The following is a 13,417-nucleotide window of genomic DNA, read 5'->3' on the forward strand; positions in this document are numbered from 1 at the left end:
ATGCTTCTATTTCAACTTCACACTCTTATTTTAGATTTATAATACTACAGTCATGTCAACCTACATTTTTGTTAAGACTGAACATTTGGATCATAACAGAAAAATAAGGAATAGAGGATACCTCCTGTTCAGGATGACTTAACCTTGCATAAGCTGTCCAGAGAATTCCTTTATAATTACTTTAATTGTGATGGCTTTAAGTATATATCATAAAATTTCATCAAACTAACTTGTTTTGCAACTCTTATACCAAAAATCAGAATTCTTGCCTCAGTGTTGGCTGCCATGACTGCTGTCAGATGGCTTTCAGTACCTCAGATTTGATATCCCTGCAGAATACTTCAGCCCAACAGAAGTTCCTTTATATTTATCTATTTTTACTCAGTCACTTTCAGAACAGATCAGTATTTTAAGTGTCTAGTGCCTTCTGCCAGGCACTGCAGAATGTGCATGCATGTACTGTGTAGCTTATGTGTTCCTTCAGACTCTTATTTCCACTGTATGCATACAGTAACCACTTTTCATCATGCATGTCTTTGTCAATCGACTAACCTTTTTCTGTTTTCCAACAAAGGCTGTGTACATGCCAATTTTAAACACTCTGACCTTTTTTAATATCTCTGCATGAGGAGAAATTGTCACTAACTTTTGAAAGGGGAACCTTTTCCCCCCCCGCCCTCTTGAAAACTAAAATATAGTTGTATAGCTCAAGTCTTCTAAGAATAGACTTTTTAGGCAGAAATGATGCACAGAATATTGTAGTCTAAATTGTTCAGATGAAAGCATGTGAAGCGAGGTATTAATATAGGAAAATATTTTGCAGCGTTAAAATGGCAGAGGCTGCTCAGTGTTCATAATAATTTAAGCTGTACAATGAGAAGTTGTTTTGCACAGACTTGATTGCTAACATGCATGAATTTTGGAAGGTTAAGATGCTAAGTAGTTTTGTCAAAAATTAGATTTTGTCCAGGTAATGTAATTGATGAAAGTTTTACTCTATACAGTTTGAAATGCTCACTGGTACTCTACCTTTCCAAGGGAAAGACAGAAAAGAAACCATGACTATGATTCTCAAGTGAGTACACTCTTATTTATATATCTCATCAGGTATTCTACAGGGATGCCCTCCGGGCTGCAATATCTAATTTCTACTCTTCCCTCATTTCCAAAGGTACTGGTAAATCCTCACTCCCTATTAATTCCCTTTGCCGCCTATCTAATTTGCCTTTCTATTCCTCCCCCATACCAGGTACAAAGAATTTCATAGCAGTTCTTTAATCTGTAATAACAACTTCTCCAACCATATTATCTTTCCCATCTTATTTCCATAATATTTTAACCTTCTTATCCTTTTTGATACCCTGTACATTTTTTTCCTTGTTTTGTTTTAGTATTTTGAGAAAGTACTTTCTCTTTTAATCCCTCTTTCTTACCAGCTCCTCACCCTACTTCTTTATATTACTACTGTTGCCAACAACTTGCTTCCCTTAAACTTCCCTATTTGCTAACGTCCATCTTCCCTTACATACTTTCCTATGACTTGCCCAAGCTCCAATTTTCCCCTTGACTATTTCTAGTATAGGTTTTGCATTAACTATATTGTGGAAATTGCTTTCCTTCATGCAGTTAACGTTCTTGTTTTTGCTGATGAAGGCCTGCTTTTTTTTCTCCTTAATTAAACCTATGACATAGTAGTTCCACTTTCAATACTGTAACCTACTCTGTGCAAACAATTCTGTTTTATCGTATCATAATTTCACTTCTGTGTCCAACCATTTTTTACTAATACTACTACTTGTTTTATTTTTTTCTCCTGGAAGCTCATAAGACTATCAGTTTTCTCGTTTTTTTTCCTTTTTCATTGTTTATCTGCATCCTTTGTCCACATGTCCACCTATATATTGAAGCCAGTGCTTCTTTTGCACCAACAATCTATTTTTAAAAAATAAATATGAAATTCTTTCATATTTTTTCTAAGTAATTTCGAAGTGAAAACTGCTAGAAAACAAACTCATTTCTTTTTCTTGATTTTTACATTCAAGATGCATACACATTGCTTTTCTTTGCCCTCTCTTTTCTTTCTCATCTTCCATTTGTAAATGTATTTACTCTTGCTAATTTCTACTACTGTTTCAACACCATGCCAATTCTTATCTTCATGTCATGATTATTGAATGTCTTTAACTAAAAGGTTCTATCTATTCACAGCAAGCGTAAACTAGTTCTGCCCACCTCCTGTTTACAAGAAACTAGTCTGATAGTTTTGTTCACTCACACTTGTTTAAGGAGCCATACATTTTTTTCTATCCTTGTCTCAAGTCATATCTTTCTCTTTATTGTTCATGTGACTCCACTCTGTTTCTCACTGTTGCTAGAAAAATCTTCTGTGTTCAGCTGCCATGTAGAATATCCTCCTTGCAAGTTAATTGACATTCATAATTACTTTCAGATTTCATCTGAACATGTATCTCTAATGCCTTTTCCAACTTTTTTTCTCACTTTCTGGTCTTTATAATTGTTACTTGTTTCATAGAGCTGCACAAAAAATGTGGTATGAAGAAAGAATTTTTACGTGTTTTACTGTTTCGTACAGTTCTGCTTATTACATACATACAAATCTATTTCGCTGTTGGTAACGTTAACAGCTGAAGAAAAAAAGAGTATTCTTAAAGTTTTCTGATATTTTCACATTTTTTGTCTAGCCCCATAAGAATTAGTGAATGGCAATATGCTTTCTTTTTATTTTCCGTATATTAGTAAACATACTATATTTCTCCTAATTTTTTCTTAACTGTTGAAAATGGACAGGTGTGCATCTGAATTCATATTTTCATAGTGTATCATTTAAGATTATATTGCTTTTCTTACCTTGTGTTCCTGAAAATCCACAAAAAATGCATTCTTCTCACAACATGTTTTCCTGGGCTCTTTATTTCTCACAATGCTGCTGAGACAAGTTTTTATTTTTGTGTGTTTTTCCTAAAACTTAGAAACTCCAATTTGGTGGGGGGAAGCATAGTTGGCAGCAATAAAGTTAACTTTTTAAAGCATCTTGTCTCCTTTACTGAAGGTATGCCTTCATATAAAATTTTGTCTTAGTCTATCAGGAACATCAGAAAAAAAATGCTGTCACTCATGTAGTTTATAACCTAGGAACTCTTAGGACATGGGGACTGGTTTTTCTTTCTGCTGTGTCAAGTGGCCAGTAAAGGATTTTGTGAAAAGAGCTTCATGATGGAAAGGATGTGATAAGTCTTAGTCTCTGGTTTACATGAGGTCCTCTGACTCACTGCGCTATGGATTGGGGTACATAGCATTCATCTAGCAATTCTTTGTGTTCTACCTTTGTTTATTGAGTTACTTCTCTGAGATTAATTGTGGTTATGTATTTTGCCAGGTTTTAGGGTTTTTTTCTAAGTACTTAACCTCCAGCGCTACTGTTGGAGCTGTTTCGGATTATAATAGCAGGGCAAAGATTTCCACCCACCCTGGCAGGATTCTGTGGTATTCACTTCTGTTCTCTGTCCTTCAGTAACATTGTTTTGCTACGAATGATAGATATCATTAAGCATCTGCAGACAATGTGTTCCTTGCTTCCTTCTTACAGTATAGCTCTCAGCTACTTTGCTGTGAGTAGGAATGACATTAAGTGTAATGAAATAAACGCATATAAAGTGCATGAATAAGAATTCCACTGCTAAAGGTGCATGGCTATCAGGGAAACACTGGTTGGCTTCCACCATTGTACAGGTGATCTTGATCTGCCTGTAGTGAAGAGCCCAAAAAAGGCAACATGTTTTTTTCTTCCCCAATTCTTTCATGCAGAAGGGAATGGAAAAAATAATAAATTACAGTTTTTTGAAGCAATGAATAGTGAATTGATGGCAGTAAGTATGTAGTTGCTGAAGTGACGGAGAGGTGGACTTCTACAAATAGCTGGAATGCAAGGCAAAGAATGTTGTCTGCTTGAAATGCAGAGAAAGCTTTTGTTGTGGATTGTTACAAGTACAAGCTAAAGGTTGAACAAGAGATGGAAAGGAGGGAATTATATCCATCCTAACCATTAGAAAGTGGTTATAAGGAAAAAAAAAAATGAAACCTAGTAGCAGTGAAATTACTGTGGAGGCTACTAAATGAGGAGGGGGGAAAAAAAGGGGTGAGGACTTCAAAATGAAGTGGCGACTACAAAATCTAAAATCTGAAATTCAAGCCTGGCAAGCTGCAAAGTAGTATTTGAAATTAAATGGAGAGTGAGGGGGGTAAAAAGAAGTGATCTTTCTCTTTTTACCTGCTCATCTTGCAAGATCTGTCCTACCTTTATTCAATTTGTATCTTCTAGTTTTCCATTGTTTTGCCCAGGTGTTCTTGGTATATGTCATACATGGTGCTTTTCTTACACCTTCTAAGATGTATTTTATCATACCATCAAATGGATCTGCTTGCTTGATGTCACTTGTTTAAAACTGCAATCAAAATGGATTACAAAAAATACAAGTTTGTAAACTGTTATCCTGTAACTATTCTTTTCTACCACTTTTTTTTACCTCTTTTTTAACATTTTACATCCTCTGCTTAAGTTCCCAAGTCATTACTGAAAATATTACACTACACAAAATGGAAAAAAAAAAAAAAAAAGAAAAATTACAGGTTTACATGACTGACAGCACTTTTACTCTGTTTCTGATGTCTGAAGGCAATTTCTCAGTGATGCTATTTTTTTCTGATACGGATTTGTTGAACGACAAAGGGCAGGAGAAGTGCAAAGTTAATTCTTACCTTAATATGTTTGTATGCTATTAATTATTTTTGTTTTATAGGGCGAAACTTGGAATGCCCCAGTTTTTGAGTCCTGAAGCACAGAGTCTTCTGCGAATGCTCTTCAAAAGAAACCCAGCAAACAGATTAGGTAAAGTTTTTAATAAAACGTTTTAAATTGGATCGTAATTCTGATAACATGAATGACCATTAGATTGACTAAATAAGTTTGCAATTTCATGTCTAAAACAGGCTTTGAAGCAAGAACATAGTTTGCCTGTTTGCTCTTCTAATGATCACAGAATATTACTGGTTTTGCTATTCATGTTTCTAAAATTAATGGAGTAGTAATAAGAAATATAATTTTGCTAGTAATTCTTTTTGACTAAGAAAATAACTTCTTCCCTATAAAAGGAGCAGGTCCAGATGGAGTTGAAGAAATTAAGAGACATCCATTTTTTTCCAAAATAGATTGGAATGTGAGTATCTAATTCAAAATAAAATTAATAAGGTTCTTAGTTAAAAAGTATTTGGTGGTGTCATACAACTTTTTAATCCATTCTGGGCTATCTTTCTCTGTAGAAACTGTATAGGAGAGAAATTCATCCTCCTTTTAAACCTGCAACTGGCAGACCGGAAGATACATTTTATTTTGATCCTGAGTTTACAGCAAAAACTCCAAAAGGTAAAAAGAGAAGAACCAATCTATGTGTTCAAAAATTAGAAACATTGTTCATCTTCAACTTATGTAAAGCATCTTGTTCTTGTAGGTATTGATGGGGAGTTACCAAATTTGAGTACTACTATTTGAGTCCTCCATAAATATAACAACGATATGCTCATCCATACGCTAGTATATGTAAACACTTTCTGCAGATTTTCTGCAGTTTTTTACTTACAAAATATTCTGACAGTAATATGATCTTTGTAGTAGCTGATTATCAATGGTGTTTATGCATGGTATATGCAAAACAATTTGGTACATACTTGTATTTTGATCCTGAGAAAAACTTTCAACAAATTCTAGTTTGTGTACTTTATAGAATAAGGCTGCATTTTGCTCTTCAGAATAGACATAATCTCTTCATTTTAAAAACTGTGCTTGTAAGTAGATGACGTGTTTTTCAGATTCGCCTGGTATTCCACCTAGTGCTAATGCACATCAACTTTTTCGTGGATTTAGTTTTGTAGCTATTGCATCAGATGATGAAAGCCAATCAATGCAGACAGTTGGAGTGCATTCAATTGTCCAGGTGAGTACATCAAATTTAACAATAAAATAAAACCAAAACATTTTAAAAAGTTAATAAAGCAGTGTTACTGTCTGTCGGTGGAGGGGGTGATACCTTCATCATAAAATGTCATGACAAAGTCATTATCAGCTTTATTCAGTAAAAGTAAGGATCGGATTATTTTTCTGAACAAGATTCCTAAAGGTGCAGGACCTGTTTCATTACTCAGTAGCTGTGAGTGTGAATAGTCTTCAACCCTTTAAATGAAAACATTCTGTCATCTGAATTGTAATTGCTCTTTAATATCTAGCCATAATTATAAGCCAAAGGGGAATACAGACATCTTGATCATTTTCCCCTACGCCCCACAATATTGGTTCCTGCAGTGCAGGTAGGAAGCACTGGAACACAACTGTAAAGTCTCTCTGGATGTTATAGACTGCTGTGTATTTGAGAACTATGGTTATATTCAGTCTGTCCCAAGGTACTTTTTTTACTTAAAGTGCTAATCTGTGACGTTTGGTGGCTATTTTTGTATCGTGTAAGTCAGTGTTAAAGTACACACAAGCTTTGGCTTCCTACTGGTATAGAATGATTCCTATATGGTCTCCCATATTAATTATTGTGAGGTTGATAATTTTAATAGCCTGAAGTGGTCACTATTTTTATATATTCTATTACTTCTGATGCTGCTTATTTTTAGATAACAAAGCATTGGTTAGGTGCAATCCTGTGTAAGACAAGAAAGGGTGACTTCATGCTAGAATAGGGGAGAGGTGTGCCTTGACTCCTTATAAGACTGAGGTCATTTTAAAAGCGTGTTTCAGCAGTGGAGAGTTTGCAGTAAGCAGAACAAAAGCAGATGCATGTAAAGGGAAAAAAAAAATGAAAGACCTCTGTAAAAATTCTATTTCCACCTCCTTTTTCTGCTTTTAATAACTGACTACTGAGGAAGACTAAGTCATGAAAACCAACTGGTGGTCTAAATTGTGGTGAAAACTTCTTACTGGTGTATAGGTAGGAATATAATTGTATACTGAATGATTAGATTTCCTTGTATTTTCACTGTAAGGATGTTTTGTAAGTGTATAAGAAGTTTTTGTTGTTTTTTTTTTTTTTAAACAGTCTATTCAAAACCAAAATAGTATTTATTTCTTTAGTCCTCCTACAGTGTCTCAAATAGTTGTAATATTCTTGCTTGTGCTCATTACCTGTTTCATTTGTGATAAACTGTTACATTTCAAGAGTTCTTAGATCCTCTTCTATTCTAAAGAAGTTGTTTGATTTAGTATACACATCAGAATAACTTCTGGTCCAGAAGTTGTGGTCTTGCTAACAGTTTCTGCAAGCTTCATTGTACTCCTTCTTTCCCACATAGTTTTGTGGATCAAAATCTTTCTCTTTGTATATGGTTTCCTTCTCTTGTAAAAGTCTTTCTCTGTTGCTTTTCCTTTGTGCCCCTCAACCACTTCCTCACTCTTATTTCCTCTTTTCTCTGCTGCAGGATACCCAGATGGTTTCCTGCAAATGCTTTGCATCCTTTGCACAAACTCCTTATACCAGATCACCATTTCCTTCCGAGAGTGAAACACTTCTCCTTTATGCTCTTTGTTTCTGTGAAACAATTTTTCACTGTTCCATGCAAATTCCAGTTAATCTGATCATATTGAATATAGTCTGAAATTTCTAGCTGGCATTTTGCATATAAAGAAAACTTTAACATTCATCTACTTAGATGATAGAAACTATTTTTTATTACTAGCTGTAGTCCTCAGATCTTTTGTCCACGAGTTTCTATTTTTAAAGTAATAAATCAGTAACCAGAAACGCTATGTTGTCAATTTGGAAAACAGTGTGCATTATTTACAGTGTATCTAATATATAATTTATCACATTGACCTAGTACAGCCATCAGTTTAAAATTTAATGCAAATCAGTAGGAATTCAAAAACTTGTAACTGATATTTATATTGATATATATTTAGAATATTCATCAATTGATAATGTTATTTTGGTAGCAGTTGCACAGGAACAGCATTCAGTTTACCGATGGGTATGAAGTAAAAGAAGATATTGGTGTCGGGTCTTACTCTATCTGCAAAAGATGTATTCATAAAGCCTCAAACATGGAATATGCTGTAAAGGTAACTACTTTGTTATAAAACACACCGACTATTCTCAGGATTTAGAGTCATAGACATAGTTATTGTAGATATACTTGCCATAAAGAACACAGAAAATTAAAATAATTTTCTTAATATCTAGAGATTTTTAGATGCAAATGTGAATTGTACTTATCAAGCAAATAGAATAATTACTGGCAGATTTTTGTATGGAATTGCTATGGTTTTGTTATCTGTGTTGATTTGGGTGATGAAAAGCAATCTTCAGTCTTTGAAACACCTGTGTGTAATTACAATAAAACTGATGGGAATTGAATGACTACTTCTAGTAGAAAATGTACATTGAAAAAGCTTACATTTTGTTCCATCACTTAAAAAGATATAATAGATTGCTTTTATTTAAACGTAATTTTATATGTTGTTTTGCTTCCAAAGTAGATTAATAAATTATCAGATAGATATGAGTTCACGACATTGAATATGATAATATATAATAGTGGTATACTTTCCAGAATAAACTTCAACTCTTTGTCTTTGCTTGCTAGTTTTTAACAAGGATTCTAATGTTATTTCAATGTTATTCTATCAGGCTTTATAACACTTCTTTAAAGGCATTAAATTCTTAATTGCTGAAATCCGTGGAATTCACAGAAGTGCAATAAGAAGTCTGTTTTTGTTGTCTTTCAACATAACACTGTGGAGCTGGATAGTTAACATGCAGAAGTATAGGTTAGCAGACTTTAAAAATGGAGGGGAAAAAATATTTAAATCATAGACTCATAGAATCGTTTGGGTTGGAAGGGACATTAAAGACCACAAAATTCCAACCCCCCTGCTGTGGGCAGGGACACCTCCCACTGGACCAGATTGCCCAAAGCCCCATCCAGCCTGGCCTTGAACACCTGCAGGGATGGGGCATCCACAGCTTCTCTGGGCAACCTGTTCCAGTGCCTCACCACCCTCACAGTAAAGAACTTCTTCCTTATATTTAATCCAAATCTACCTTCTTAATTTAATACTATAACTCCTTGTCCTACCATTACAATTGCTGGCAAAGAGTCCCTTCCCCAGCTTTCCTGCAGGCCCCCTTTAGGTGCTGGAAGGCTGCTATAAGGTCTCCCCAGAGCCTTCTACTCTTGTACTATGAAGCAATTCTTTACTTGAATTGTTGAAGAATTCACTACTCACATATGTAAAATGCAAAGATAAATTTAGCATTTTTTTTGCTGTATTCTTGTACACAGTTTTTCTACTGGAAAGGCTCCAAATTCAATTTGGTAGTCACATACTTGTCGTCATCCTGGTTCTAGCCGGGAACAGATATGACTTCTGTGCTTGCGATTTAGAGTAAGTTCTTGAAACTGGAAGAAAATTACTGACATAAATTCTCTAAGCTGTAACATTTATTATTTTATCTGTTGCCTCTGTGGCTTTTTTCCCCTCAACGAATCATGAAAAAAAGAATTAAGTTATCAGTGTCCAGTATGTTAGTATGACGCTGCTAGCAGAAGGGCTGTAGGATGTCAGGAGGAAGAAGGCGTGAGATATTAGAGTAAATTCTACAGTTCAGAAGGAGAAAAAAGAAGCACTTTTTATAAGTATATGAATAAGAATACTTTGTAAATAGGGCCAAATAATGTTTTGGTTTTTTTTGCACGCAGTACTTCTGAGCCTGATAGCAAGCATCCAGAGATTCAAACGAAATTTCATGATAGAATGTTTGTCTGAACTAACTTTAGGCTTTCTTTCCTTCTTCCTATTTTTGATTCCCTTACTCTCTTTCTTTGTCTTTTGCTGCACTAAATAATTGTTTGAGGTTAGCTTTGGGAAAATGAGTTCATTAGCATTGTCAAACCAGTATCTCAGGTCAGGAATTTCCTATTTTATTAAATGGTGGGTGACTGAAGTCTCATCCACTAAGCAGCCTTGCATAATTTATCACAGCCTGAGGAATCAGATCACTTATCCACCAAAATTGTATTCAGCTGAGAGATCTTTGCACCTTTTTCTAACTTTCTTTACCATGCCTTGCTATTCTAATTTAACTTGGTTTTGGTTATGTTCCATACCCTTTACCAATAATGATAAATTTTGCTGATGTGTTTCTGCTAATGAGCACACCAAAGTGTTGCACTATATAACATTCACAAAAAGAGTCATGTCTGCATGTCTATTTGCTCTTACAGATCATTGACAAGAGTAAAAGAGATCCAACAGAGGAGATTGAAATCCTGCTGCGCTATGGACAGCATCCAAATATTATTACTCTAAAAGATGTAAGTGATGTGTTAAAGACATCCCTTAGTACATTACAATTGCATATTACTTTTTAATTTGAGAAATGAAAAACTACATGCTTTAGATTTGTTATTGATTTTCAGTAATTAATAATAAAATAATGTTGTAATACCATTTTTCAACAGTATCCAATTTTTCTTTACTGAGTTGGCTCATTGTCATCTTTTAAAGATGCTCATATTTTTGTACAATGTAGTCTTAAGCAGCCAAATAATTCATCATTTAAAAAAAACTAGCACACAAATAATTCATTTTAACATTGGTTGTACTTTTAAAGACACAAGCAAGGTTTTTGGTTGCTTATTTAACTTTGAACCTACCTTTGTTTACCTTAGCCAAAAGCAATTTTTTTTTTATTTTTACATAATAGTGGACTCAGTGTTTGAGGTTAGCATAATACTCGAAGCAGTTTTCATGGACAGTAATGAGTACTATTTAGTAGTGGACAAAACCTCTTCATACCACTTTTCTTTACACAGTATCTTTATCCAGTCTTTGTATGGAAGTTTGCACCTGGTTATTTTTTCCTATGTTGTATTTCTGACCATGGAAACACTTCAGCCACAAAACACAAAGAATAACAGGAGTTGGGCGGTAGAGGTTTTTCAGAATGAGCACTGGATTCTGATTATCTAACAGAAAGAGAACTGGATTTCTTTGATTAAAGCATATGCATAATTAATTTTTTAGTCTGCAAGACGGTCTTCTGGTCCCCAGAAAAACAAACATCAGTCAAAACAGAGCTAGCCATTTCCAGGAAGCTGAGCCAAAGGCAGATTCTCGGATATTTTTAAAACAGTAGCTTGTAAATATTGTGGAAATAAGTACTGGAGAATGCCCCCTAAAGTTCATCTACAATAATTTCTCTGGTTTATTGTTATGTATTTTGGCCCTTTCTTGGGACAACAAAATAAGTCACGTACGCAAAGTACCCAACCATGAAGCTTACCTCATTGCATGTTGGGTATCACAAGTCAGGTATTCTATGATCGCAATTACAGCCACACTTTGTTCTGCTTCATGTGGTTGGATAGTTACACAATCTGAGAGCAACCACGTTCGTACATACTGCATCACCATTCAGCTTGCTTTTAGTGCTGCGTGGTAGGTTTATGTATTAATTAAATTCATAAGAAAGGTGGTTATTCAGGCAGGAAGAGAAACACAGGGAATTACAAGTACTTATCTGATGAATACGTTTCACTGAGAGCAGAGAATCCCAGGCAGCCTTGACTAGTTGCCTCTTATGCCAGATCATTCTCCTTTGTGATTAATTCTTCGCAATTCTCAGTTATCTTCCAGTAGGAGACATCTTTAATTCAACCCATTCAACCAACAGTAATATACTAAGAGCAGAAGGTTACTATAAAAAAAAAAAATCAAGTCCACAAAGGAAGACAGAATTGGCTGTAATTCTCACTTATTTTTACTTCAGAGCAATTCCACAGGCAAGGTTGGTGGAAGTATGTCCAGTGTAAGGAAAGAGACATAGGAATCATATGTGTTATGAATTTGTATAATGTCCACTACTGTAAGAATTTAACATTATTTTAATTTTTTTGTTGTCCTAGTATAGATGCATGGGGCAGATTGCTTGCATGTCCCATAATAATGTTTTCAGAGGAAAGAATAAGGAGGGGTAGGCCATTGGACCTCAAACTCATTGAGAACACCACATATTATGTAAATAAAATTTAATGTTGATTTAACTAAATTTTTCAGTGACTTCCATGCCAAAGTTTAAATGCTTCTATTCTGAAATTCTAAAACAAAATTTCTGGCATTTAAGGGCATGTCTTGGAAATGACTATTTTGCGAGAAATAATATTTTCTTCTTGTCTTCCAAAAAAAAACCACTCAGTAATATTTGAATTTAACTTAAGATAGAAATTCTCATTTTTCTCTGACCTTTTTTTATGGAATTTAATTGTGAAGGTGTTTGGATTAAAACAATGGATATTCAGAACAGTGAATTCTTTCTGCAGTGCAGGATCCTCTAGGGTTTTTCCTTCCTATTGTTATCAGTGGGCTTTTTCAGTTACACAGCACATAAACAAAAGGAGTTATGCTGTGCTAAATCAAATGTTCTTATCCAATATCCTGCCTCCAATGGTGGTTAGTAGTAGATGCCTAGGAAACGGTGTAAGAACTGAGGAAGCACAGAGCTTCCAACAGTCCATTGCCTAGGAACTTCCTGTGCCAGACCATTATATGTATTTTCTCTCTTTTGCCTAATACTGTTCTGTAACAGAACTTTTGGCCCATTTTTATTTAAAACATTGGCTGAAGAATCTATTCAGAAGCTTTTTGGAAACCTGAATACAGTATATCTAGTCTTCCTATTTAAGTGCTTATTTGTGACTACAAAAAAAACTCCAAATATTGTATGTGAAACTTTTATTTCACTTTATGAATACAGTGTTCTCTCTCCATTGTATTGTTTTATTCAGGTGCCTACATCTTCTTGTTTTCACTCTAGTTTCTTACAGACTGATCTTTGGGGTGTCCCTGGAGTTCATTCTAAAAACTGACATCGCATTTATGATCTCAGCATAATGCAGTGCACCTGATTGTGAAGGAAACTTCAAGAGTATTTTTTCAGTACAAACAGCTTCCTGGAATTAAGTTGATTAGAGAGATCAGGGCAAGGAGAAAGATTGAGGGCTGATTTTTGGTGGTGTGTTTTTGTTTTGTTTTCCTCCAAGCAAAGCAGGACAAGTAAGGGTTAGCAAATGTTGGAGCCAAATGCAGATTTGCTCAAATGTTCCCCTGCAGTAGTGAGATGTGCGTGCTTCACAGCGTCAAATGAAATAACTTGTTTCCTCATGCTATACTGGGATTAGAGGCAGCACGCCTATTTTAAAAAAAAAAAAAGGCAAGCTAAAACACCATTTTAGTGTTTAGAATTATATAATCCCGCTTTTTAAACCTGTGTAATATTTCAAATCTTAACACAAACACATACAGATGATTAGTCATTTATATGTAATGGGGGAAAATTGCTGTTAA

The 13,417-nt window shown here is 34.7% G+C and overlaps 1 protein-coding gene across 4 annotated transcripts in view; it reads left to right on the forward strand.

The window, feature by feature from the left end:
- RPS6KA3 (ribosomal protein S6 kinase A3) overlaps positions 1–13,417 on the forward strand; it is an 84,932-nt gene that overhangs the window by 50,101 nt on the left and 21,414 nt on the right. For 3 of the 4 annotated variants that reach the window (XR_014588637.1, XM_083850059.1, XM_083850061.1), the window contains 7 exons: positions 1,005–1,075; positions 4,818–4,906; positions 5,170–5,234; positions 5,338–5,440; positions 5,884–6,008; positions 8,006–8,131; positions 10,297–10,386. Coding sequence is in view for 3 of the 4 variants with exons in the window: in XM_083850059.1 (XP_083706185.1) it covers positions 1,005–1,075; positions 4,818–4,906; positions 5,170–5,234; positions 5,338–5,440; positions 5,884–6,008; positions 8,006–8,131; positions 10,297–10,386 (669 nt within the window). In the remaining variant the exon portion in view is untranslated. The remainder of the gene's footprint in view (positions 1–1,004; positions 1,076–4,817; positions 4,907–5,169; positions 5,235–5,337; positions 5,441–5,883; positions 6,009–8,005; positions 8,132–10,296; positions 10,387–13,417) is intronic. The other variant, XM_083850060.1, reaches the window with a different exon arrangement.

Source organism: Anser anser (genome assembly GCF_964211835.1).
Source record: "Anser anser genome assembly, chromosome: 1".
Classification (NCBI taxonomy): Eukaryota; Metazoa; Chordata; class Aves; order Anseriformes; family Anatidae; genus Anser; species Anser anser.